Genomic DNA, 27,554 nt, shown 5'->3' on the forward strand with positions numbered 1-27,554 from the left:
TGGGGTTTTATGTTGATTTCCCTTCTCCCCTAAACATGTAGACATATACAACATAATTCTGTTTTGGTAGGTCTTCTGTGTGATGCTTAACCCTGGTGGGTGCCCACCCTCTCAGCCTCTGATAAAATCAGTTTCACGTCAACAACTGTCTGGCCTCTTCCAGTCTGGGATTCTGGTGTGAGAATTTCCAGGAACTCAGTGTCAGCTATCACAATTGGCTGACGCTGGCTTCCAGAGAACTCAATGCTGATGGTGTGTTTTGAAAAAGGAGTTGTAGATGTCTGTCAAGATGTCTTTTCCTCTTTTCTCATGGTACAAACTCTGAGACCTCTATCTCTGGAATTCCCCCTTTTATTGGAGATGCCTTTGTGGTTTGTCTGGCTTCTGGGAAACCAGTGTAATAGAACATGGTAATTTGGATTTGATGGTCTAGCTTTACCTCTTCAGCAGTACCCCTTCAGCAAATTACTCCTCTGCCTCAGTGTCTTCTCTGTGAAATGGAACCAGTGTTGTGGAGATAGCTGAGTTTGTGTCTAGAGAAGGGAGCTTCAGAGAGCTGGGACACCTTTGGGTGAAATACATAGGGTGAATGCTACACAAGTTCTTTCATTTTTCTGGATCATCCCAGGTTAGTTTTTACTTTTCCCACAAAAGTGATAACTCAGGAGCCAGCCTGTGCCCAGGTTCCATGTTGGTATGAGATTCTCGCCACCCAAATGCTCTCAAAAGCTTGCATCCTCCTTCTCATTCCACACCCCAGGGTGCTAAGTGGGTTCTCCCCTTCCCTGGATGAACACCTAGTTAGCCAGCTGGGAGAGCAACAGCATGTGTGTGTCACATTTAGTGAGTCACTGAGAGGGTCATGGGGTGGTGATGGTGGAAGGGGCCTTACCTCAGCCAAACAGTGGAAGAGCAGTTATGTTTTATGCATTATACATAAAAGGTGATAAACCCTTGGGGTGAACATGATTCTTGATCTGGGAAGAAATCCAGGGGGTGCTGGAAAAGTCATGACAGGAGGAAGTTTGTGCTCTCCTCCAGAACAAGGTAGACTGCTACTGACTGTGAGAGGTGAGGTCTTTTGGGGGTCCACTTACTTCTTGGCATCAAGGACTGCTCCAAATCCCTAGCTGCCCAGTGAGGACATGGGAATCCTCCCTAGATGCCACAGTTCATTCTAGGCCTAGAAACACCCTGCCAGGCCCATTAGTGCTGGCATCTGTGAAGGGCCCTTCATTGCTAGTTTCTGACTTGCCTCCTATCATTTCTCCTCATTGCTCATGTTACATCTGCCCCTTTTCACAGGGATGCTTGAAGATGGAAAGAAATTTGATTCCTCCCGGGACAGAAACAAGCCCTTTAAGTTTATGCTGGGCAAGCAGGAGGTGATCCGAGGCTGGGAGGAAGGGGTAGCCCAGGTATGCTATCATTTGTTTTGTTTTTTTCTTTGTTTCTACCTGTTAAATTGTTTTTCTAGGAAAACATTCATATGATTTGAAAATCAAAAAGGTATAATCTCTCCTCCCACCCCCTCCTTCTTCTTTCTTCTTCTTCCTCTCTCCTCCTCCTTCCTCCCTCCTCTTCCTCCTGCCTCCCTCTTCCTCCTCCTCCTCCCCCCAGGACATTGGGCTTGTGAGGCAGGCATAATGCCACTGAGCTAAATCCCTGGCCTTGCACCCCTTCTTAATACCCCCGACAAGTAGCTATTAATGTGTCTTGTGTTACAGACTTTTAAGCATATATGGAAGTGTACATACACTTTTCTTCCCTTTACACACCAGAACATTAAACATACCAGAACATAAACAGCTCTACATGTATGAGGTGGATGTGTTACAATTTAATTTGACAGAGCACTAACAATGGCTGTTAGGGCCATCTCCAGTATTTTGTTATTATAAAAAATGCAGTAGTGGCTCATCTTGTAAACTTTATTTTACATATATGCAAGTGTTGCTATAGAACAGAATTCTCCAAAGTGGGGTGAGTGGCTCAAAGCTGCATGATGCACAGGCCTTGTCATGTTGCCTTCATCAGGATTGCACTCTGAGCTACCACTGACATGCAGTAAAGGTGCTGGCTACTCCCAGCCCCAACAGTACAGTGCAGTAATAAACTTCTGGCTGTGGGACAATATGATAAATGGAAAATGGTGTATTGTGTAGTTTTACTTTGTGTTTCTCTTATTATTGCCCATGTCACATCCAGTCCCTTGGGAGAGGTCACACTTGTGGAGAAAGTAATTTTGTCTTGAGTTTGATTCCTCATCTCTTCCCTTCCATTTGTGAAAGTAGCTTTTGTTCTGTCAACATGACAGAATTCCCGGGAGACAATAGGAGAACCAGGGTTGCCAAATTTCAGTTGGATTCTGTCTTTACCAGACAGGGATTTTTCCTTGGCTTTAAGCAGATAAAGGGATTTTTACAGTGGGCTGAGACCCTAGGGGCTTTATAATTAGGCTCTGGATAATGGGTAATATAATCTTTTCTTCTCACCAAGAAGTAGAAATTTAACCAGGATAAAAGAAAGATTCTTTCTTTTCCAGAATACACATTGCTCCACTTACTTTGTAAAATATCACCAATTTATATCTGAGGAAACTGCTTAACTTTTAGAAACTTTAAGCCTCCTCACTCCCAGGTGTCTGGATCTCTGCTTCTGTAGGGCAGAGGGTTGACAGCATAGGGAAGAGCCCCTTTGTGGCTTCCTTCTCTTGGGAAACCTTGCCAGCCATATCTCTTTGTCCCTGTACTTGTGATCTGGCCAGCTCTTGGGTCTGTAGCTCATCCCTCACCTGCTATGCTAACCATTGTCCACATGACAGCTCATCTTCTGTGACTGTACCAGCATTGGGACAGTGACTATTGTGTGGCCCAAGTGCTACAGCTGCTATTGAGATAGCATTATCCACCTAAGCCACATCCAGAGTTTTCGAGGCATAACAGACCTGGGCAATGTCCAGATCCCTTTGCTTTGGGGTCCATTATAGCCCTGTCACTTATGAGAAGATTGGGTAGTGTGAGAACTACATAAAACATCTTTTAAACTCTCCTGTATAGAATGTTGAGTTAAAGACATAGGAGGAAGAAGGGACTGTCTTCTGCTCCTTTTTAAGGTCTCGTGCCTCTTCTTGGTTTTACATGTTTCCAGGTGCCACAAGTACTGTATAGGCAGTTTCCTTTTTCTCATAGTATGTTTTGGGCATCTTTCCATATTAGTACATTAAAAGCTGGCTACTATATTCTCCCCCCCCCTTATCAATATTGGAGATTGATTTAACCTAGTGCCTTCATCCTGAGTTAAATCTCAGCACCTTTAGTTTTTATTTTGAGACAGCATCAAAGTCACTAATTTGCCAGGCCATACTTGAACGTGGAATCTTCCTGCCTCAGCCTCTTAGAGTGCTGTGATTTTTTTTTTTTTTTTTTGGTGCCGGGGATTGAACTCTGGTCCTTGCGCTTGCAAGACAGGTGGCAAAACCACTGAGCTAAATCCCCAGCCATAGAGTGCTGTGATTACAAGCATGTACCATCTTGCCTAAGTATTACTATATTTTTTCTAATGGCCAGTCTATGGTATGAACATGCCTGTGAAACACACCCCTTTTGATGGGTTAGAATATGCTAGAAGTAGAAATGTTGAGTCAAAAGATAGGATTTTTTTGAATTTTATTAAATAAAGCCATATGCTCTTAACTGTCCTTACTACCTTGATCCGTCATGTTCCAGTTGCTCAGAGATGCTAAAGTATAGATTCTGAGTTGCATTAGAAACTTCATTTCACCCCATAGCTTCCTCTGTGGTTGTCATCTCTTGTGCTCGGTCACAGCCAGAAACACACACGTAGAAACTACAAAGCAAAACAGGTAAAGAATAGAAATACAGCAGAAAACCTATTCAGTGTTTCAGAAAATAGGTATTTACATTTACTTGTGTATTTGATTAAAAACAAAAAATATACAAATGTATTTTTTAAAGTAAAAATTTTCCCTCCGTGCTGGTCACTCTTCACACTCACTACTCTCACTTAATGGTGTCCTTCCAAAGATGTTTTCCATATATACAGCAGGTACAAATATATAAATAATCTCATAAATGATAGCATGCTATTTTGTACTGCAAAAAAAATCATACTATTTTGAAGTTTCTCAGTATAGGAGTGTAAATATAGAAAGTACAGGAAAAAATAGATTATCCCAACTACTTTATTTTCTTTTAAAGCAAAGATTTGATCAAGGTACCTGTCAGCCCTCTTGTGTTCAGTTTCCACATCCATGGATTCAACCACATATCAAAATATTTCAAGAAGTTGAGTCTGTGTTGAATATATACAACCTTTTTTGTCATTTCCCAAATAGCAGATTATAAAAACTTTATCTAGCATTTACATTGTATTAGGTATTATAGGCAATACAAAAATGATGTGAAATGTTCAAGAGGATGTGTGTAGGTCATATGCAAATATTCTATATAAGGACTTAAGCATCACAGGTTTTGGTATCCTCAGAGTCTTGGAATGAATCTAGTTCTTTTACTAAAAGGAACATAGATGCCACTTAACCAAATGTCCTCTGAGTGACAGACCACTGAGGACTGGTTGAGGAAAGTTCTAGATTGTTGCCTGCCCAGTGGCCATCAGTAAGACCTGGTAGAAGGTTGAAGGCCTGATTCTGTAGGAGTCAAGAGGGGTTTTGCACTGCCATTGGGACCCTTGGGGTCTGACTGCCAGCTTCCAAGTCCTTTGTGGGCAGGAGGAGGAGGTGCTTGATACCTGCACAGCTAGCTGCAAAGTGACTGGAATGTCCTAGCCAACACAAAAACTGTGCTGACCAGGGAACTTCCAGGTAAACCATTCTGCTTCTACAGAGACGAGGAGTGTATCCAACTGAGCATTTCTTCCTTGTTCTTTTCACAGATGAGTGTGGGTCAGAGAGCCAAACTGACTATCTCCCCAGACTATGCCTATGGTGCCACTGGGCACCCAGGCATCATCCCACCACATGCCACTCTTGTCTTCGACGTGGAGCTTCTAAAACTGGAATGACAGGAGTGGCCTCCTCCCTTAGCTCCCTGTTCTTGGGTAAGGAAACAATACTGAAGGGCCTTTTTGACTGCTTTTGCATCTCCCTTGTTATGCCCAGGGTTTGGTGGATAGAGGCCAAAAAAAACCTATGAGGCTTACTTTTTCTCCTGTATCCTTCCCCTATAGAGCATCCTTTAAAAAAAAAAAAAAAAAAATCTTTTTGAGACAAGGTCGTGCTGTGTAGTTCAGGCTGGGCTGGAACTCATTGTGTAGTCCAGGCTGGCCTCAAACTCGTGGCCGTCCTCCTGCCTGTCTTCCGAGTGCTGAGGTTACAGGCATGTGCCACCATGCCTGGTTAGGGCATTCTTTTAATGTACACCTTGCATATAAAAGCTAGTTATCCAAAGAAAAGGGATGGCATATGTTCTGGAATGAACTCATGGGGATGGCAGCTGTTACAACAAACTTTTTATATATAGCTTATTAACTGAGTTGGGGACTGTGGAAACACAGGCCTCATGGCTAATGTTGGCATTTTAGTTCTTTAGAAGACTTGATGACTTCACTCTACCCCATGTTTCTAGACGCTAGTAAGCAAAGCACCTCTCCTGCAAATGTGTAGCCTGTGTGGCTTTCTCAGCTGTACAATTTGCGGTTACTGCCTGTTAGAAGATGTGAGGGAGGCATTACTGTCTTAGTCCACCTGCCTCAGGGACCGAGCTCAGGACACTCAAGGCCAGCTTGTTTTCAGTGAATGGAGAGGAAAGATGAGGCGAGAGGATACTTGTGAAATTTAAAGGATTCACTCAGGTCACATAGTCCTGGGAAGGATCTGACTCACCCTGTGCAGCAGGTGAGGAAACTGAGACCTAGGAAGAAAACCTTTTCTCAGGGTAACATTCAGGCTGTAGCAAAAGGACTAGAGCCTATTTCCTGACATCCCTCTTCTACACTTATTTTTTTGGGGGAAACCAAACAATATCCTAATAGGGCATCCCTTTTTGTGCAGGTATTAGAATCATTACACACAGGAATGCTGTCATCTGCTTTCCAACTGCCCAGTTCTTCCTATTCACTGCCCACCTGTCCATGGAACCAGAAGGCCACAGCCAGAGGCTAAATGAGGACGCTTTTGTTTGAAAGCTGTAGCAAGTGGCTGCTAACTCAGTGATGGCAATCGGAGCTACTTGGAATCTTGCCTTGCAGCAGGCTTCTTGAAGTGAGAGGCTCTTTTATTATTAGCAATCTTTCCTCTCAGTAGCCTGAGATGTAAATATATACTGAGGTAATACAGGGCTGGCCAGGTTTGATAACTTAGCTTCTTTGCTCATCATTTCTACCAAGAGGAAATCTTATACTCTATGTCTGCCCAGAGGTGCCTACCTCATCCCGATCCCTTTCCTGTTCTTAGAGAGGTAAGTTATTTGAATATAAATGCACACAGGGAGCCTTGGAGTTATCCTATTTCCGAATATTTTCTGTAAGCCAGATGGGTTGGAGGAAGGAAAAAGAGAGAAAGAGGTGAGGGCTACAAGTCACCCTGACCTAACCCTACCCTCTGCCAAACATCTCAGAGCTTCTTACAAAGATCACAAAGGAGAGCCTGAAGGCAATTCAGAAAGTTGTAGATTTGACTGAATGAATACATTTTCTAGTCTACTCACCCTGACAAATAACAAGGTGTGGTTCTCAGTCTGAATTCAGTTAATCACAGTAACTGGGGATGGGATTCAAGCATTAAGATTTTTTCAAGCCCCCAAGTGATTCCTGTATGTAGCCAAGTTGGAGACTAGAGATAATGGGGAACTATGCTGTCAGCAACATGGGTCAAGGTCTTCTATCCTCAGCAAGCTGCACATAAACTTCAGGACAAAAGAGCAAAACAAAATACATGGACCAATTTAAGCAGGAAGAAGTTGGCTCACCTGGGAACCCAGCACCAGCCTATCTGGCTTTCTCCAGCTAGAAGAGAAATGGTGTTGTCCCAGCAAGACCTCTTAGCTGCTAGGGACAAGATTTGGTGTGGCAGATGGCATTGTGGCTGTCCTCAGAAAGAACAGAGTTGCTGGAACTCACAGATTTTCTGTTCTCAACAGATCTGCTATGGAGGGATCCTGTGTCTCCAGATGCGTGCACATGAATCAATATGGAGCTTTTCCTGATATCCCACTACTCTTTATATAAACATCTACCCCGACTGAATGTGTTCTGTCACTCAGCTTTGCTTCTGACACCTCCATTTCCTCTTCCCTGTGTCCTTGTATGTGTGTTTACCTAAACTATATGCCATTAACCTCAAGTTATTCATTTTGTTTGTTTTGGGTTGAAGATTCAGTTTCAGTCTTTTGGATCTAGTTTCCAATTAAGTATATTGTCAAGTATTAAGAGCACAAGTGATGGGTTAACTTTAGAATAGTAATTAGTGTTGGGGGGGGTTCCAAGAATTTTGGGGGGGGGATGAAATTTTTATCTATTATATATTAAACATTCTTGCTGCTGCGCTGCAAAGCCATAGCAGATTTGAGATGTGGTTGAGGGCTGAATTATTCTCCATTGTGAGAGATGTTCTTGGGTTAAATTAAAAGCCCTACCCAAAGCTGAAGTGGGGAGGGGGAGAGCCTTAGCCTCTGTCAGCCCCAGCCACCTCCCCTGAAACCTTTGCCTTTTGAAAGCAGATCACTTTCACTGCAATGTTGGACACTACAGGTATCTGTCCCTGGGCCAGCGGGGACCTCTGATGCCTTCTTGACCTACTCCCCCAACCCCATTTTTCTAATGGATTTTCAGGACTTTTATAATCTCATAACTATTTAAGCTCCACTTCCTAAATTTTAAGAACTTTAATTGAAAGTTTAAATTGAAGGTGCTGTTTGTAGACTTATCACCCAACGAAAGCCCTGCCATCATGACAAATCCTTGAGTGTTCTATTAAAATAATGATGCTGGTCATCGCAGCTTCAGCATCCCCTGTTTTTTGTTTGTTTTGGGGTTTTTTTTTTTGTGGGTTGTTCTGTTTTGGTTTTGTTTTTTTTTTTTTGATGCTTGGCTCCCTCTGCTGATCTCAGAGCTTCCTGGCTTTTCTTCCCTCAGTCCCTTCTCACCCTTTGCTGTCCTGTGTAGTGATTTGGTGAGAAGTGTTGCTTTGTTCCCCATTCCACTCACGCTCAGCACCACCCCTATCCCCGCGCCACATATGAGTTTCAAGTTTTATTATTGCAATAAAAGTGCTTTATGCTGACTTTTCTCAGCTCTGTGTCATGGTGGTTACTTTCACATGCCTCCCCTGCCATTTGGTGCAGGGGGGAGGGTCTGGATGAGGGAAAGGTAGCAATAGGGATAGTGTCCAAAGTTAAATGTTAGCAGAACTGCAGCAGTGATCATCCTTACCCATTGACCACTCTGGGGTGGGTGAGGAGGAGGAGGAAGATTTGGCCATAGGTTGTCATCAAAAGAACTGTCTGGAAGTCAGGCTGGGATAGTCAGGGAGTACCCCCTCCCCCATCGTCACATGTCCTTAAGTATGTGTTCTAGGTGGAACACTGTGCCACCTAGTTCTTGGGCTACGAAGACGTGTGAGATATATCCACCTCTCAAGAAGAAAGTCACAGTCAAGAAGCAAATTGATGAAGAATTACAAAGGGAAGATTTTGACTTTAAATTATTCCTCGGTAACATTTGGTGTGGAAAGACTGCCACTTAGACTGAATGATTATAGTACCTTTCCTGATCCCCAGCCTGTATGTGCCAGTATCATTCTTCCCTTACTGAAAGTTATGGAGGCTAGCAAATTACTCTGACACTCAAAACTGCTCTGGTTGGGCCAGGGATTTAGCTCAGTGGTGCCACCGCCTGCCTCGAAAGCGCAAGGTCCTGAGATTGATCCCCAGTATCAAAAAAACCCAAAAAACAAAAAACTGCTCTGGCTGAGAGCCACTGACTTTAAATAGGTTATTTAAGGACTTGATTAATGACTTTCAAATTTTTTCCTTTTGTTTTTAATTTATATTGTTGGAGTAATATTCCAGGATCGTATTTTCTCAAAAGTTCTTTTAAAATTTGTCAAAGTGGAAAGCTCCTTAGCTGTTCACAAAGGCGATGCATCTTTCTCTACCTCTTAGCATCATGTTGACCTCTTGAAGGCATTGCGCAGCGACTCCTATGTGGAGCTGAGCCAGTACCAGGACCAGCACTTTCGAAGTGACAACAAGAAAAATTACTGAAGAAAAGTTGTACATTGTATATCGGAAATCTTTCCTTTTACACAACTGAAGAACAAATTTATGAACTCAGCAAAAGTGGTGACATAAAGAAGATCATTATGGTTTTGGATAAAATGAAAACAGCGTGTGGCTTCTGTTTTGTGGAATACTCGAGAGCAGATGCAGAAAATGCCATGCGTTTCATAAACAGAACTCATCTGGACGACAGGATCATTCGCACAGACTGGGATTCAGGCTTTAAGGAGGGCAGGCAGTATGGGCGCAGGCAATCTGGAAACCAGGTTTGCGATGAATACCAGCAGGACTATGACGCGGGAAGAGGGGGCTATGGAAAACTTGCACAAAAGCAGTGAGTGGCAGGAGCCCTATCATTGCAGAATTCCCTCCCTCCCTTCTGGTAACTGCTGAAAAAGTTAGCAGAACCATTTTCTGTTACCAGATCAAAAAGTGTGTTCCTTGTGGCTGAGAATGGAGTTCAGTGGTAGAGAAAAAGAAATGTGTTCCTCAGCAGCAGATTCAGCCTATGATGTTAATCTGTCAGCCAAAAAATACCACACAGGAAGACTAGAAAAATGTAAAAGTTTATTTTCTGTTGCTAGGGTCTAAGTAGGCTCATGATCTACACTGGAACTTGGAACAATTCTTTTTTAAATTTGAAGTTTGCATGATGTAAAATTTTTTAGGATAAAATGGAGTTTTGTTATGTTGTACAGTTTTGGTGTAAGGAAGAGTTGTCTGACAACTGCATTTGTTTTCTATGTTGAATTCTGATTTCTAAAGGCAAACTTTGACCTTCCTAAGTATTTGCGCAAAAGCCTGAGATCTCAGGACCCTACCCCACCCCTAGTTCTCTGCTTTAGTGCAGGACTTGAGTTCTGCTAAATACATTTTTCAAGAGATACAATATTTTGCCTAAAACTGAAAAAGTGTCTCTAACATGGAGATCCCCCAAAGAATTTGTTTTGCATTTGTAAAGCAAGAGATGATTTCTTATGTGTGAGTATAATTTTCCCTAATTAGAAAAAATACAAAATGTTTTCATCTAGCAACAGAGCATCTTCCAACATTCAGTAGTATGTGAAGGTTGTGGCTGGAGTACTCTTCTGTGAACATCTTTCATGTTAGACCAAGTGTGAGTTTTCTCAGTCAGTTCCAAACTGGTTATTGGAATTTTTTGAAGCACTGTTGTTGGTTGTGAAGTAAGAAGAAACCATTTACAAACATCTAATGATACACTCACTATTCATTTGTAAAATTTGTTTTTATACTGTACTTTGAGCTAATTTATATTCTTCTGTAGTAAGACATAACTGAGATTTCTAAAGGCCTTAAAACCAAAGATATTGGTTCTTATTTGTCTTGTAACATTACAATAAAGTTGGACCAACTTATAAAAATAAAATTTGTCAAAGTGAAGGATTGTTTGAGGAAATACTAGATTCTGTTATAAAAATGTTGCTGTACCTATTTTTCACATATAAACATGCAGATACAAATTGATGGATAGATACCATCCTTTTTGTCAACATTTCATAGAAAATGACAGGTATTACTACAGTTCCCCCAATATATATCATAGGTAGTGTATAGTATTTATACTTTTACACCATTAACAAAATGTAGAACATCATTGTCTCAGGAAAGTTCCATTATTCCTTCTAGTTAATTCCTACGCCACCTCCAGAGGCAAAAGTTTTGATTTTACACTGAGCTACAACCTTATCTCACTAATTTGTCCAGGCTGGACTTGAATTTGCAGTCCTGCCTCAGCTTCCCATAGTGCTGGGATAACAGGCATGTACCACCATCCCCACCTTAGAATTTAATTTAAATAGAGTTCTACCTCATACCCTCTGGCACTTGTTAGTCAGTGTGCTTTAAGGCTCACAGGAAAGCTGTTCTCATTGAACTTTTTCAGAGAAACTAGATCAGGGTTGGCGTTTACAGCAGAATCATCGCCTCAGTGATGCCTATATCCTTATCCCCAGCAGTACTGGTTTTGCAGATAAGATTAAACAGAACCCTGAGATAAAGAGATTTATCTTATATTACCCAAGTAGAGCAATTCATACAAGGGTCAGAGAAGATGTGAAGGTACAAAGACATTTGAGGATGCAGTGCCACTGGATTCAAAGATGGAAGAAGCGGGTACAAGCCAAGGAAATGAATTCTTCTCTGGGGTTCCTAAAAGGAACAGAACCCTGCTCATACCTTATTTTTGGTCCCATGAAATGCTTTTTGTACCTAACTTCCAGAATTGAAGTAATTAGTATTGTTTTAAACCAGTAAGTTCATGGTAATCTTACAGCAACAAACACAAATAGAAAACTAATATAGGATCACTTTTTAAATCTGCACGGTAAGTCCCCAATTTACAGAACAAGTTCTGTTCCAGGAGAACGTTTGTAAATTGGATTTGTTTGTAATCCAACAAAGTTATGCAGTACACCTGTGAATCTTTTTTTTCCCCCTGTACCAGGGATTGAACTCAGGACCTTGCACTTGTGAGGCAGGTGCTGTGCCACTGAGTTAAATCCCTAGCCAGGTCTGTGAATCTTACACAGTACGCCTGTGAAAATTTGCAGCTCAAATGTTCGTAAGTCAGGGACTTACTGTACAGGAAAACTACTCCCAGCAAATCCAACTTCAGTTTCTCCTTCCCTTCTAGTTCTTGCCCTAAGCACTTAAAATTTCCACTTTTAATCACAGCATAGTAAAAATTTTGCATTTCTTCCCTGCTACCCCCCCTTAAGTTTTTTTAATTTTATGAAAAAAATTTCATAAAATAATAGTTAATGCCCTGTGTATCATTATCTTTAAAGTAGTTACACAGTACAAGACATAGACCAAAAAAAGATTCTTACAAAGCTGAAACACATAATAGCACAAAACTTTCTTTTCAGTGACTGAGAGAAACTAGTAGTACAAATGACACAAATTAGCATCTATATTAAAATTCTTTTGAACAGCAGAGTAGGTAATTTGGGGAATTATTTGAGCTTCTTTCTGTTTACCTTGTTAAAGAATTTTTTGTTCTGTAAGTAAAATGGTTTGTGAAAATACAAAGTGAACATGTTAAAGATTTTATTTACTCATTAATGAGAGAAGTGCTGAGGTGTTTTCTTTGGTTCAAAGGAGAATCCAAGAAGCAAGTAAATATATTAGCCCAGTAACAGTGCTGAAATTAATAACATAAACCTGGCAAAATTGGCCAATATCCATAGCAATAATCAGATACATTCCTGTAGTCACAACATACATTTCTGTGGGCAAGAGTCTGCTTTATCAGTTTCCTTTAGTTTATGTAACTAAAGTGGCTCAAAACCAATTAAGATGTAGACAACCCTGAAGGGTGGGTTAGATGCAACACCTCTGAAGAACAGGGATGGACCTATTTCAGAATCCTTCGTAGTGTTTACCGATCTATTGTCAGATACTTGGGTTATTTCCACTTCTTTGCTTTTATTAAAATGAATTTGAAAGCCAATACATTTTTGAACATGTAATCTTTTTCTATTCTAAATGCTCTCTTCTAGAGTAAAATACTAGAAGGGGAACTGTAGGGTCAGAAGAGATTTAATGTCTTGACTTGCATTGCCAAGTTAGACCAGAGTTGTTTTTTTACCTCCACGCTAAAAAATACTACCCATGTCCCAATCCAGATAATGAGCCATCATTTCTATGATCTACAAAAGAAAACTAAGAATCTTCAATTTTCTAAAAGCCTTTTGCTGTGAGTTGAAGGTTCCCATGAAGGTTTATGTGTTGGAAACTTGATTCTTGGTGTGGCAGTGTTGTGAGGTAGGGTCCAGTGGGAGGTATTTGAGTCATGAGGGCTTTGGTCTCATGAACAGATTAATAACATCACAGAAGTGGGTTTGTTATTGTTGGACTATGTTCACTGTGTAAGGATAAATTCTGTTCTCTTGCCCTCCCTCTCTCTGCCTTTGGCCTTTCATCTTCCTCCAGAGTATCACAGCAGAAAGGCTCTTGGTAGATGCCATGCTTTGATCTTGAACTACCCCGCCTATAGATGTGTGAGAAATAAATTTCTGCTCATTGTAAGTTACCCAGTCTGTAGTATTGTGTTAAAGCAGCACAAGATGGACTAAGACACCATCCCATTATGCCATCTCCCCTCATGTTCATTGGATAGAATTAAATTTGGACAACTGACCCTGGGCCAGTCAAGACCCTTCCCCAGGTCTGGAAAAGGACGCTGAGGCTGGGGGAGCCTAGAGCCACTGAACATAACCAGTCAGATTCTGTTAAGAAAGGGGAATTAGCTGGAAATGGTTTATGTTGCTTACTGACTACATTTTCATTTTTTGTTTTATTTATGAGAAGCATGATGGTTATACTCACAGATTAGGACTCAGGAAAGCTTGTTTCTAATTCTCCTCCTTTCTGCTAAGGCTTAGACAAGTTATGCTGCGTCTGAGTTACTCCATTTGTTAAGTGGACCTGAAGTGGAAATGGGGACAGAAGTGTTCAAAGTGATGGGTGAACCTTAAGATACCTCCCAACTCTAAAATGTTATTTAAAATTTGATGACTTGTGTGAGAAACTTTTTGCCATGGCAGCCACGTGCCACCACCTCCCCACCCTACCCTATGAAAACCATGACGGAAGTTTGACTGCAAAAAAGCATTCCATTGACCCCCCCCACACACACACACAAACACTCATTCCAGGAAATGGCTTGCCACAGAAAACTCTCCACCTCCTTCCTCTTTTGAAATATCCTCCCAAATGGCTGCGTGCCCTTTGCAGCTAATCAAAGATGGCCAAATGTACTCAAAGACCAGTTATTCTCTCCTGTGCTTCCATAGATCCTAGCCTACTAGAACATCCACCAATGGAACTCTGTTGGTATTTCCTCTTTGCGTTCTGTAAAACACTCTCTGACACCTTTGAACTACTGAAACTAGATGAGTACAGAAAGTTTTCCTCAGTACAAGTTTATGAGTAAGTAGACTTTGTTAATTTCAGATTTAATTTTGTCTTTGACAGATGGGATGTGTATGAAAATTCTGCCTTAACACACATCCTGAATAAATGTGGGCTTGTTTTGGTTGACAAACTTTTGATTGGATTCATTTCTTAAAGAACCATTGAGAAGTCAGTGTAGGGATTCTCCCTCAGACCTCTAATTATATTTAGTGAATTAATGAAGGACAGCTGATATAAAAAATGGATTAAAATTAAAATGCCAAGGGCAGCACTCCCTTGGCTTCTGCCCAGAGTGTGTGATGAGTTTATCCAAGTTCCTTAAGTTCCAAGCATGCATCAAGCAGCTTGGTTACAGATCCAGCAGAGGCTGGGCTTGCTGTAGCAGCTGCCCCATGTGTCACTCAGCAAAACAGCTGTCAGCTTTTGTTAGAAAGGTAGAAATACATGCCAGTGGCTATGTTTGCTAGACTTGATATATCAGATCTGCCTGTGATGATTGCTGTCATTTTTCCTGTTTTAAAATTAATTTGTGTATTTATCAAATCAACTCATCCCCAAGATTTAGGAAGACAAATTCTTTTAATCACAGTATATTTATGGTGATGCCATTCCTTAATCAGTGCTATTTTAGGTGTTAGGAGTGAGTATAAGATGAAGCAGAGGAAAGTGCCGCCAGCAAGGACCTTAAGTTCTAGTGAAGGAGACCAAAAATGGATGAATAAATAACATCAGGTATCCAAGTTCAATAGCAGTGAAGAGCATGATGAAGCCGAGTGAAGACCTGGAGCAGAACTGTTGTAGGCTAATGGAAGAGTAAGTGCAGTGGTCTGAGGCATAGTATTGGGAGCTGGAGAAACAGCAGCAAAAACTAGTAGAGGTGGAACAGAGGTGGAAAGGACAGGATTGAGTGGGGCCAGGTAAAGCAGCATTACATTACAGGTGTAGTCCCATGATGATGCCATTGGTGAATTTCAACAAGGGACTAGTATCTTTTTAAAGATCTCTCTGAAAACTGGAAAATTGGCTGAGAAATAGCTAGTCTGCCAAAATGGACCCCAGAGATTCCTCCACAACCCTTGAATCTAGGCTGGCCCTCTGCCTGCTCTGACCTTAGGAGGCAATGGAAGGCTGTGGTGGAACTTCCAAGCCCAGGTTTAAGAAGATCATTGGCATCCACTTCAAAACTCCAGCTACACAGCTACACAGAGGCCACACATGGGAGACTTGAGACCTGATCTCCCAGCTGAGATCTCCACCAACTGCTAGCATCAATGGCCAGGCAGCTGAGGGAGCCCCCATGGGCATTGTGCCAGTTGAGCCCACAGGTGCCCACACCCCAGCAATATATAGAGGAACCACTCCACCTGGCCAAGAAAAAACACAGTATTGTGAGACCAAATAACTTGGTTCTGAAGTGGTTTATTGAACAGCAATAGATACCTGAACAGGGCTATGGGTAGAAGCAGGAAACCTGTGAGGCACTTGAGATCAAGGCCAGAGATGATGGAGCCTTTGACAGATGGATAAAAGAAAGACTAGTGAGCAGTCAGATTCAAGGAACACAGTATCAGTGCAACTTCCATGCTGGAAGGTGATTGAGAATCTGTAGAAAGGCAGTAGTTTTTTGTCTGGCCCTTCCTCACTCCAGGCCACTCATTAGAGAAAACTACTTTAAACTTAGCTCTATTCTGACACCCACCACCATACTGCATTATCTTACACTGTTATTTTTTCTCTTACTTGCTTTAAAAAAAAAATTAAAGTACATCCTCAAGTGGAAAAGTCCTTAGTCAAGAAGCAAAACCAGAAAGACATAAAGAAAATTGTTTATGTGACCACCTAAAAACCCTTAGTATCCAATAAACAAAAGATGAGCCATGCAGTCCAGCCGTGATCACCTCCACATGAAAACATGCCTCTCACAAAGGATCTCCTTCATGCCTCTCGAGAAGAAGAGGAGAGAAAAGCACCTGGTGCAGAGCCTCAATTCCTACTCCATGGTTGTGAAATGTTTAGGATGCAATAAAATCACCAGGCCCTTAGGTACACATGGTAGTTTTGTGTGCTGGCTGATCCATGGTCCTCTGCCAGCCTATAGGATGAAAAGCAAGGCTTCCAGGAGGAAGCTTATTCCAGGAATAAGCAGCTCAGAAAGCACCTTCAATCAAGATGAATTGGAAACTATTCTATTAAATGCATTCTGGATTTGAAAAAAGCCATAATGAAAATATTTGCAAAACATAACAAAAATCTCATAGACCACCACTCACAGCCGAGAGGAGGAGGCTTCTGGGCTATAGTATCATGGTTCCCAGCACGAAAAGGGTGAGCCCTCCCTGCACCCCCGTCAAAATGAGAAGACATGTAAATAAGCCTCAAAACCAGACTTGGAGATCACCTACAGCCACCCCAAAGGGAAACGAGATGGAACAATCTGATACTCAAATCTAGAGAGGACACAGATTAAAAAAATAGAGGAGCTGAGGAACATGATGGAATTCCAACATACGAAACAAATGGAATCCATAAAACAGATGCAAAAATTTCCAGGAGATTAAAAACTCCATTGAAAGTTTACCCACCAGTATAAGCCAATGTGAGGACAGAATTTTAGGTATAGAAGATAAGATTGCAATTAGTGACCAGGAAAAGAAAAATTTCTTCAAAATGGTAAGGGACCATGAGAAATCAATCCAGCAGCTGAGAGACAATGCAAAGAAGAATAACATAAGACTAATCAGACTCAATGAAGAAACAAGAGACAGTGCAGACATTAAAAAAACTGTTCACAGAAGTGATGGCAGAAAACTTCCCAAGCAGGGGGAAAGAACTTGACATACAGATAAGTGAGGCATATAGGACTCCAACTAGCCTTGATCAAAAAAAAATCTACACATAGGCATATAATACATAAGAGTCCAGAAACCCAACAGAAGAACAAAATTCTACAAGCAGTTAGAGAAAAGAAACAAATCACATATGAAGGAAAGGCCATCAGAATCACAGCAGACTTCTCAATGCAAACCCTCAAGGCAAGAAGAGCTTGGAGTGATGTACTCCAAGCCCTAAAAGAAAACAGCCTCTAACCCAGATTGATGTACCCTGCAAAACTATCTTTCAAAACTGATGGAGAAATAAGATACTTTCATGACAAAGAGCACCTTAGGAACTTCATGAATACCAAATCAGCACTCCAAAAAACTTTAGACAATATCCTAGGAAAAGACAATGAGGATCCAACCCCAGGAAGCCCAGCAGAATGAGTCCATAGGGCATGACAAGAAATTAAACACAAAGGGGGAGAATCCAACAAAAAAAAAGTCATGACAATGATTATTCAATACATATTAGTTATAACCACCAATGTTGATGGTCTCAATTCACCAATCAAAAGAAATAGACTGGCAGAATGGGTCAAGAAGCATGATCCAACAATATGCTGCATACAAGAAACACACTGAATTCAAAAAGAAACTCATAGACTGAAAGTTAAAGGGTGGAAAAAAAGTACTCCATGCAACAGGATTCCAAAAATAAGCAAGAGTAGCTATCCTCTTTGTAGATCAAGTGGATTTCAAACCAACACTGATTAAGACAAAGAAGGGCACTACACAGGGAACAATTCAAGAGGAAGAGATGACAATCATAAATATCTATGCACCAAACACTAGTGCACCCAACTATATAAAACAAATATTAACGGACATGAAAAATCATATAAGCACTAATACGATAGTAGTGGGGGACCTCAATATCCCACTGTCTCAAATAGATAGATCAACTACACAAAAACTAAGCAACAAAATACTAGAACTCAATCAAACTCTGGAACAAATGAACTTAACAGATGTTTACAGAATGTTCCTTCCACCCCAAAAAATCAGAATACATATTCTTTTCAGCTGCACATGGGTCGTTCTCCAAAATAGAACACATACTCATTCATAGAATGTATTTAAGTAAGTGCAAAGGAGTTGAAGTTCTCCCCTGTATATTATCAGACCATAGTGCAATGAAATTGGAGATCAATAGCAAAGGAAACTGCAAGAATTTCATAAACACATGGAAATTGAACAACACACTTCTGCAGAACCAATGGGTCACAGAGGAAATTAAAGAAGAAATCAGACAGTTCCTTTAATTAAATGAAAATGACATTACAACATATCGGAATCTATGGGACACAATGAAAGCAGTGTTACGAGGGAAATTCATAGCAGTGAATATGCATATTAGGAAAACAGAGTGAGCCCAATTAAACAACCTGATGCTGAACCTCAAGCTTCTAGAAAAATAAGAAAACGACAAACCCAAAGCTTATACAAGGGAGGAAATTATAAAGATCAGAGCAGAAATCAATGCAGTGGAGACTAAGAGAATGATACAAAAAATCAATGAAGCCAAGAGTTGGTTCTTCAAAAGAATAAACAAAATTGACAAACCCTTAGCCAATCTTATCAGAAAAAGGAAAGAAAAGACCCAAATCCATGCAATTAGGAATGAAAAGGATGCAATTACAACGGACCCAGCAGAAATCCAGAGGATCATCAATACCTACTTCCAGAACCTATATGCCAATAAGATGGAAAACAGAAGAAATGGACAGATTCCTAGATTCATATGAATTACCAAAGTTGAACAAAGAAGACCTAAAAATTCTAAACCCAATATCAATCAATGAAATTGAAAATGTAATTAAAAACTTACCAACTAAGAAAAGCCTGGGCCCTGATGGCTTCACCGCCGAATTCTACAAGACATTTAGAGAGGAACTACTGCCACTACTGTTTAAACTCTTCAGTGAAATTGAAAGGGAAGCAATACTCCCAAATTCATTCCTGGAAGCAAGCATCACCTTGATCTCCAAAGCAGAGAAAGAACCAACTGAAAAAGAGAACTGTAGACCAATCTCACTAATGAACATAGATGCAAAAATCCTTAATAAGATACTGGCAAACAGAATGCAGAAGATCATCAAGAAGATCATACACCCTGATCAAGTGGGATTCGTCCCAGGGATGCAGGGATGGTTCAACATATGCAAATCAATCAATGTAATACACTATATCAATAGAGCCAAGGACAAGAACCATATGATTATCTCCATAGACACAGAAAAAGCATTTGACAAAATCCAACATGCATTTATGATAAAGACCCTGCAAAACATTGGAATAGATGGTCTCTGCCTCAAACTGATAGAAGCCATCTATGAAAAACCAACAGCCAATATCATACTAAATGGTCACAAACTGAAATCCTTCACACTCAAATCAGGAACAAGACAAGGATGTCCACTATCACCACTCTTGTTCAATGTAGTTCTGGAAACATTAGCCACGGCAATTAGACAAGAGAAAGAAATAAAAGGAATAAAGATAGGAAATGAAGAAGTCAAATTGTCATTATTTGCAGATGACATGATACTCTATATAGAAGACCCCAAGAACTCCACCAAAAGTCTTCTAGACTTAATAACCAAATTAAGTAAAGTAGCTGGATACAAGGTCAACACACAAAAATCAATAGCTTTCCTCTACACCAGTGACAGACTCACTGAGACGGAAATAGGGCAAATAATTCCTTTCACAATAGCATCCAAAAAACTGAAATACCTAGGAATCAACCTAACGAAAGATCAAAGACCTCTTCTCTGAAAACTATGGCACTCTGAAAAGAGAGATTGAAGATGATATCAGAAATTGGAGGGCTGGGGATTTAGCTCAGTGGTTCTGCCACCTGCCCCACAAGTGCAAGTTCCTCAGTTCACTCCCCAGTACCAATAAAAAAGAAAATGGAAAGACATCCCCTGCTCCTTGGTAGGAAGGATCAACATAGTGAAAATGGCCATACTTCCAAAACTGCTATGTAGATTCAGTGCAATCTCAATTGAAATCCCAGCCATGTACTTCAAGTACCTTGAGAAAACAATCCAAAAATTCATATGGAACAAGAGACCCAGAATAGCAAAAGCAATTCTAGGTAACAGAGACATGGCAAGGGGGTATCACAACCCCCAACTTGAAACTATACTACAAAGCTACTGTGATAAAAACAGCATTGTACTGGCAAAGAAACAGACCTGAGGACCAGTGGAACAGATTAGAAGATGCAGAAACAGCTCCAGACACACTCATCCACCTCATCTTGGACAAAGGAGCCAAACACCCTCCCTGGAGGAAAGATAGCCTCTTTAATAAATGGTGCTGGAAAAATTGGGTTTCAACTTGCCAAATGCTTTGATTTGTAAACCAAATTGTTCACAAACAAAAGCATTCATGAACCACGGTACCACTGTATTGTATTTCATATAAATTATACTTCAAAGTTGTTTTTTTCCCCCCTCTAGCTTTGTCTCATCTAAGGGAAGAGGGAACTGAGATGCACTTGTGAAACTCATTGCCCAAGGGTACAGGCCCATAAAAGTCTGAGACCTAATCATAGGATTACAGAATGCTTTCTCCCCTACACCTTCCTACTACCTCAATAGGGCTTCTGCAAGATAAGAATGAGTTACAGATGAAAAAACTAAAAGGCTCCAACTCTATTTAAGGAGTTTCTAAGGGAACACAAAAGACAAGAGGGGAGACAGATGACTGAGTTTGGCGTGTGCTGATATAAGAGACTATCATTGATTAGGTAGTTTATAAGAACAAATTTATTTCTCATAGTTCTGGAGGTGGAAAAGTCCTATGAGCAAGGTTCCATCCAGGGATAGTGGTGTATGCCTGTTATCTCGGCACTCGGGAAGCTGAGGCAGGAAAATCACTGTGAGTTTAAGGCCAGCCTGAACTGCATAGTGAGATCCTGTCTCAAAAAAACCAAAAAAAAAGGTAAGATGTCAGTAGGCTTCCTGTGTGGTGAGGTGTCCTCTGCTTCTGAGATACTCCTTGAATGCTGTATCCTCTGCAGTGAGGAACATTGACATAGGAGCAAAAAAGAGTGACTCCCTCTCCAAGCCCTTTCTAAGGGCTCCTAATCCCATTCATGAAGGTAGAATCCACTCAATTCAGTCACCTTCCAAAAGCAACACCACCCAATAGCACAGCACTGGGAACTAAGCTTCAATATGAGTCTTAGAGGAGAGAAAAACACTGAAACCATAGCAGGAGATGAAAACAAGGATACCAGAGGAAACAGAAGACTCTAACATCCATAGCTACAGAAAACAGCTTAAATCCTAGCCAGATAAATGTAGACACTCACCCTAGTAGACACTCACTCTTTACCACAGTTCCTACCACCCAATACATCATACTTGGGTTTCAACAAAAACTTCTAAGACTATCTGAAAGGCAATTAAAAAAATAGTCTGAAGAGATAAATCAAGCATCAGAATCAGCAGATAGATAAAGATTTGGGAACTATGAGTCTAAGAAAGTAAAGTAACTGACTAACATGCAAAGAGCTCTAATAGACAAAGTAGATAGCACGCAAAGATAGAGGAGCAATGTGAACAGGCAGAGGGAAACGTTAGGAAAGTACCAAAAAATTGAAGTAAATAAATGCAAGATACAAACACACTGTAACAGAAATGAAGAATACATTTGATGGGCTCATCAACAGATAGTACACAGTTGAGGAAAGAATAAATCAACATGAACTATGTCAGTGGTCAATTGAAACTTCCTAAACTAAGATGCAGTGTGTAAAACCAGTGGATGAGCGGGAATAGAAGAGGGCTGTGGATGTAACTAAGAGGAAGAGCACTTGCCTAACATGTACAAGGCCTTAGGTTTGATCCCCAGCACCATAAAAACAAAACTAGAATAGAGTAGTTAAGAACTGTGGAACAATGACAAAAAGTATAAATATACATAATAGAAATACTAGAAAAGAGAGAAAGAAGCAAAAGAAATCCTTTAAGTAGTAATGGCTAAAGATTTTAAAAAATTTAGTGATCAATACCTGACCACAAACCAGGAAGCTCAGAAAACATAAAATAGGGTGAATACTAAAAAATCTACATCTAAGCATACCATACACAAACTGCAAAACAAAGCAAAGAGAGCCAAAACAGGGAAAACATCTATAGAGGAACAAGGATGAACATTACACTGGATTTTTCATCAAAAATTATTCAAGCAAGGGCCAGGAATTTAGCTCACTCGTTCCGCCACCTGCCTCACAAGCGCAAGGAACTGAGTTTGATTCCTGGTACCAAAAAAAAAAATCATTCAAGCAAGGTGAAATTAGAATGAAATATTTTGAATGTTGAAGGAATAAAATTGTTAAAAGCCTAGAATTTTGTGTGCAGCAAAAATTATCTTTTGAAAATGAAAGGGCTAGGGCTGTAGAGCATTCTACCTCAATAGTAGAGCAGTTTCCTAGCTGTGAAGAGGCCCTAGTTTCAGTCCCCTACAATGGGGGGAAAAAAAGAAAGAAAGAAAACTTTAAAAATGAGAGAGAAATAAAAGATTTCTTAGACAAACAAACTGAAAGAATTTGTGGCCAGTAGACCTGCTTGCAGGAAATGTTCAGGGTGGTTCTTCAGAGAGAAGGAAAATGATCAGAAACTCCACTCTACAAAAAGAAAGAACATCAAAGAATCAATGAAGGTAAAATAAAATAGTATTTTTTTTGGCCCACCTATCTAGGGTTAGCCCTTTTTATTTTTTTACTTTTGGCACAGGCTTTTGCTAAGTTGATACGAGTTTCAATTTGTGATCCTCTTGTTTGAGGGGAAAAAAAGACATTAATGTGATTTAGAAGTATTAATTCATTACTTTTTGCATTATAAAATTGTGTTCACTTATTTTTCACTGGCGCAATATGTGAAATCCCATAAAGGAAAACTTTCACTGTCTGCATTTTTTTTCTCATCATTATTATTATTCATTTTATTTCATGATTATCCATGGAAATAATTATGTTATAGAGAGAAGACTGAAATAAGAAAATTACCTGCCCTGACTTCATACCCATGCTGCCCTCATCTGAAACTCCACATCAGTCCCATGAGTTGGGCTTCTGTAGCCCATTTTGCAGGTGAAGAAACTGAAGACCAGTAAAAGGAGAAAGTGAACTGAAGATCACTCAACTAAAAAATAGTAGAAGTAGAATCCAAACCCAAATTCTCCTTGACTCTAAAGTATACATCTGAAGTGCCAAATGAGTATTTCAACCTCTACCATGAAGCATGTGGATGTGGCCTGGGTGGTCGTCGGGGGCTTCTTGGATCCATCAAGTGCTGGGATGCCGTCCATAAGGAAGGGCACTGAAGCATGAGGACCATGTGAGGAGTCAGGGTATGGGGCTTTTAGCCTGAGCCCAGTCACTCACTGGCTGTATGTCCTTGGATAGTCTCTTCCCTCCTTGGTCTTTTTTTTTTATAATGGTTTTTCTTCTTCTTTTTTTCTTTGGTACTGGGGATCAAACTCAGGACCTTGTGCTTTCAAGGCAGGTGGCAGAGCCACTGAACTAAATCCTCAGCCCTCCTCCTTGGTCTTTGATGTCCCCTTCTGGAGTTCCTAATTCCAGAAGTTATGTGGAAAAAGGTACTAATGAAGTTACATTATTCTCATTTATAGATGTAGCAACTGAGAAACAGAGCAGTGACATTACTTACTTAAGATCACATCTCTGTTGTGTTTAACTCAGTGACTGTCCCCCAAGAAGTGATGACTACATCCCTAATTTGTTCTGATGCACTGTCTCCTACCACCCCAACTTAACATTTCTGGAATGAAGATGTGGCCTATGACTGATGTCTGAGAAACATGCCAGCCAGCAGGTGGAGCATGAGTTAGGCAGTGTTACTGTCTGCTGTCCTATTTGGGTGGCTGTGATTAAACCCTGTAGAATTTTACTGGATTAGATCCCTTGTCATCACTTAAAATAACTTTGCAAATGATGCCACATGGACAAAAGATTATCCAGTGTACAGAAGAATCAGAAGAATGACTGTCACTAGCCAGGTAATACAATTGGGAGTAAAAATTACCAAAATAAGTTTAGACACTAAATGTGAAGAACTTTGATAATAGCACCAAAGAGAACAGTGATACATAATTTTATAAAAAAAATGAACTACGGTCAATTTTTTTTAAAGGGCACATTTGAAACTGTTAAAATGAAACACTGTTAGGCAGGCATGGTTGTGCCTGTCTACAGTCCCAGCATTCTGGGAGGCTGAAGCAGATGGATCAAGTTTGAGTCCCACCTGGGATACTTGTGGAGTTCCTGTCTCAAAAAAGAGGGGAGGAGAGGTGTATCTCAGTGCAAAGGACCTGAGTTTGATCCCCAATAGTGTAAAACCAAACAAAAAACTATTAAGTAGATTTGATATTTTTCTTTAAAAATTAGCTTGCAATTGATGGTGTCAGAGACTCAAGAAGATTCAACGCAACAGGATTCTTCTGTCTGGAGCAACAGAAAACTTACTTCAAACTGGCTCAGTGAAAAGACACCTGAATGCTTCCTGCACATGAATATCCTAAGAGCCGAGGCAGCAGCAGAGGGTTTAAGCTGCACCATGGCCCACAGTTCCACCCCCACCTGACTCTTCCTGCTCAGCAGCAGCTCCACTGCCAGTGGAGGCAGGGTGGTGGCTAGCAGATCCAACTTCAGATCCTCTCAGGTAAAAAGCTCCCAAGACTTCACTGTTGGGCAGCCCTAAGCCTGATGCCTTTAGCTGTGCAGGTCACATGACCTGTACCTCCTCCCAGATTTGAGGGCTAGAATGCGGGAGTTTACAGGCCTAGTCCCTCTGAACCCTTGGAGTCAGAGGTAAAGGAGCCGGGGAGGCTTGCCTATAGGGAAATTGGGGCCAGATACCTAACAAAGGGAAATGGATGCTGAGTTATTTAAACAGCTATCTTTGAAAGATAATTATGTAAATAATAATAGTTGAAGTTTAGGATCATCACCTGGCGACTCAGGTGACCCCAGAGAAGACAGGCATCCCTGTTAGCCTACCTATGAGACTGGAAAGAGTCCAGAGGTCCCAGGTGTGTCAGGGACTGGAAGCAGAGGATAAGATGGGGAATGGCTTGCCCAGGGTGGCACTGTAGCCTGGGGCAGGCATGAAACTAAAACCCAAAATGCAGGGGCCTTGCTTCCCCATACAGTGCCCTAGCTGGCCTCTTAGGGCCCAAACTCAGCTCCCAGTGCAGGGCCTGCAGGTGGTTTATTGCCCCCATCACCTTCCCCAGCAACTGCAGTTGAATGTCTTTAAGGAGTCTCCCACCTGACCCCACTGCACTGAGGGGGTGTCCCCCAGCTGGCACAAATGAAAGGGAGCCAGGTAGGAGCTGCCCCAGCATTCTGAGAGCCTTCCCAGTTACTGATGGTGCCAATCTGAGGCCTCCTTCTTATATAAAACACAGTAAGCACAATTCCAGGCTAGAGTTGCAGGACCTTCTAAAGCCCCCAGTGCCTGGCCAGGTTGGATCTTCCTGTGTCTCCCACTGCCTTGAGCTCCAAATCTCCACCCAACGGGATCCTAAGAAACCTGCCATTTCTAGTCTTGTATTCAAAGCTGCAACCTCTGGGGTGTTAACCCACCAGCTGACTTGGGTGCTGCAGTCTGGACATGAGGAAAGCTGTCTCAAAGCGCTTTTGCACAATAAGCACATTTATAAAAATCTAGATGTTGTGTGTCTGGTGTATTTGGGTGGCAGAGGGCTTTGGATGGAGATTCAAGAAGAGTTTAAGCGCCCCTTAGTTCAAACCTTGGTGCCACTGCTGTTACACCTATTTAAACTAGAGGAGCCACATTTTAACTTAGGCTTTGCGGGAAACCCTGGCCCCTCAGATGGTGGGGGAGAGATTGGGGTGCGCAGGGCCCATGGTCTAGGTCTCTTCTACAGGTACCTAGAGACAGCACGTTAAACATGGACATTATTGGGGCCAGGGGTTTAGCTCAGTGGCATTGCGCATGCCTTGCAAGCGCAAGGTCCTGAGTTCAATCCCCAGTACGGGGGCAGGGGTAGGGGCATGGGCAGTATGGACTACAGAAATTGATAGAGTAGGCAAAAAAGGGAAGTTATGAAGAGGTGTAGATAGCATTTATATATAGATGTATAATAACATTATAATAACCCTATAGGCTCTTTTTGCGCTGACAGGTGATTTAAGAAGGATGCTTTTCTTCTCTGGTGTCACCTGAACTGCCAGGTGAATGAACCAGGACCTTCTCAAATCCCCAATTGTTATCATATACAGTATTAATATTGTATATTTATATATTTAGCTTCCAAATAAATACATGTAATCTATTATAGTTAAGAACAGGGTCCGGAGCCAGACTACCTAGGCTCGAATCTTGCTTTCAATTCTTGAGATTTTTACTGAAACTCTGCCTCAATTTCTTCATCTGTAAGGGGCTTAATCGGAGTACGATGAGGACTCTGAGATGATCCCTATAAAGCTTTTAACATGGGTCCTGGAATATAAGGGCTCAAAAATGCTAGTGGTTCCTTTCACAATCTCCACCTTTCCCAGCCGGCCCAGAGCCCCAGCCCTAGCTCCAGAACCGAGGGCCCCCACGTCGGCCCATTGTTCTCGCTTTCCGGTGGGGCCCCTCCGGGCGCCGGGCGGAGCGGCGGCTGCCGCCAGGAAAGCACGACCCAACCCGACACCCTCCTCCCGTGTGCGTGCTCGCCAAGCACGAGACTGAATCCTGGGACTGAGCCCTACTTGCCTGTTTCGTCGCTGGAAAATAGAGAATTGCAAAGAACCTTTCTTTCTGGCCCCTAGCAGGGCCGACTGGGGCTAAGCAAGACTCTGGGTGTCCTATGTCTGCCCTCAGTTTTGGTCCCCCTGGGGTCAACTTTCAAAATGCTGCTTCCTGCCAGCGCGCAGGTGCGGCACAGCCCAAGTATCTGGGCCTGAGCAGACTTCTCAGACCATGCTGCCTCTTCCTAGCCAGCCCCAGGTTGCCCCCAGCACAAGCGCAAAAGTGGGTGAAAGGGCTGGGCAACTTGCCCAGGCTGGCAGCTGAATGAGACCAAGATTTGGAATCCTTGGGTCCTGGCTGTGTTACCAAATTGCTTTCTGACCCGTGGCAAGGCCCTGCTGATCTTGGAGCCCCAGTTTCCCTCCTCTAAAGGTGGTAGGAAAGCAGGTGTGGCTTCTCATCCTGGCAGTGCCACTGGCTGGCTGGGGTTACTATGGGAAAATGGTTTATTCCCTGCCAGGTTCAGTCTGTCTAATCTACAAAGTAGTCTACTCACCAGATTAATAATATGGCTTCTGATCACTGGGAAGTTTCTCATCTGTCTGCTGCACTTTATCTCCTTTTTTCAGCACATAAGAGGAACTATGCCAGAAGACTGGCGCTGGCAATTTGAGGCTTTCTGAAGAGTGAATCTAGGTCTTGGTGCTGAGCAGAACTAGGGCGTTTGATGTGTTTTTCCG

At 41.6% G+C, this 27,554-nt stretch overlaps 1 protein-coding gene, 1 long non-coding RNA gene and 1 pseudogene across 5 annotated transcripts in view; 2 read left to right on the forward strand and 1 right to left on the reverse strand.

Moving 5' to 3' along the window:
• The window catches only part of Fkbp1a (FKBP prolyl isomerase 1A), a 23,178-nt gene extending 14,909 nt beyond the window's left edge, over positions 1-8,269 (forward strand). The window contains exons 3-5 of one of the 4 annotated variants that reach the window (XM_021254963.2): positions 1,306-1,418; positions 4,915-5,079; positions 6,032-8,269. In XM_021254963.2, coding sequence (XP_021110622.1) covers positions 1,306-1,418; positions 4,915-5,043 — 242 coding nt within the window. In that variant the 3' untranslated portion in view covers positions 5,044-5,079; positions 6,032-8,269. The remainder of the gene's footprint in view (positions 1-1,305; positions 1,419-4,914; positions 5,080-6,031) is intronic. The other 3 variants (XM_004840657.3, XM_087188761.1, XM_013070681.3) reach the window with 3 other exon arrangements.
• Positions 3,664-27,554, reverse strand: LOC147824689 (uncharacterized). Its single transcript, XR_015441998.1, has 3 exons — positions 27,371-27,554; positions 13,608-13,706; positions 3,664-3,849 (listed from the first exon to the last, which is right to left on the reverse strand). It is a non-coding gene; the product is annotated as an uncharacterized LOC147824689 (long non-coding RNA).
• Positions 8,438-13,614, forward strand: LOC147824690 (nuclear cap-binding protein subunit 2 pseudogene; annotated as a pseudogene).

The sequence above is a fragment of the Heterocephalus glaber genome, unplaced genomic scaffold, assembly GCF_053883595.1.
Source record: "Heterocephalus glaber isolate CG9 unplaced genomic scaffold, H.glaber_assembly_v1.0 deba00001532, whole genome shotgun sequence".
Classification (NCBI taxonomy): domain Eukaryota; kingdom Metazoa; phylum Chordata; class Mammalia; order Rodentia; family Bathyergidae; genus Heterocephalus; species Heterocephalus glaber.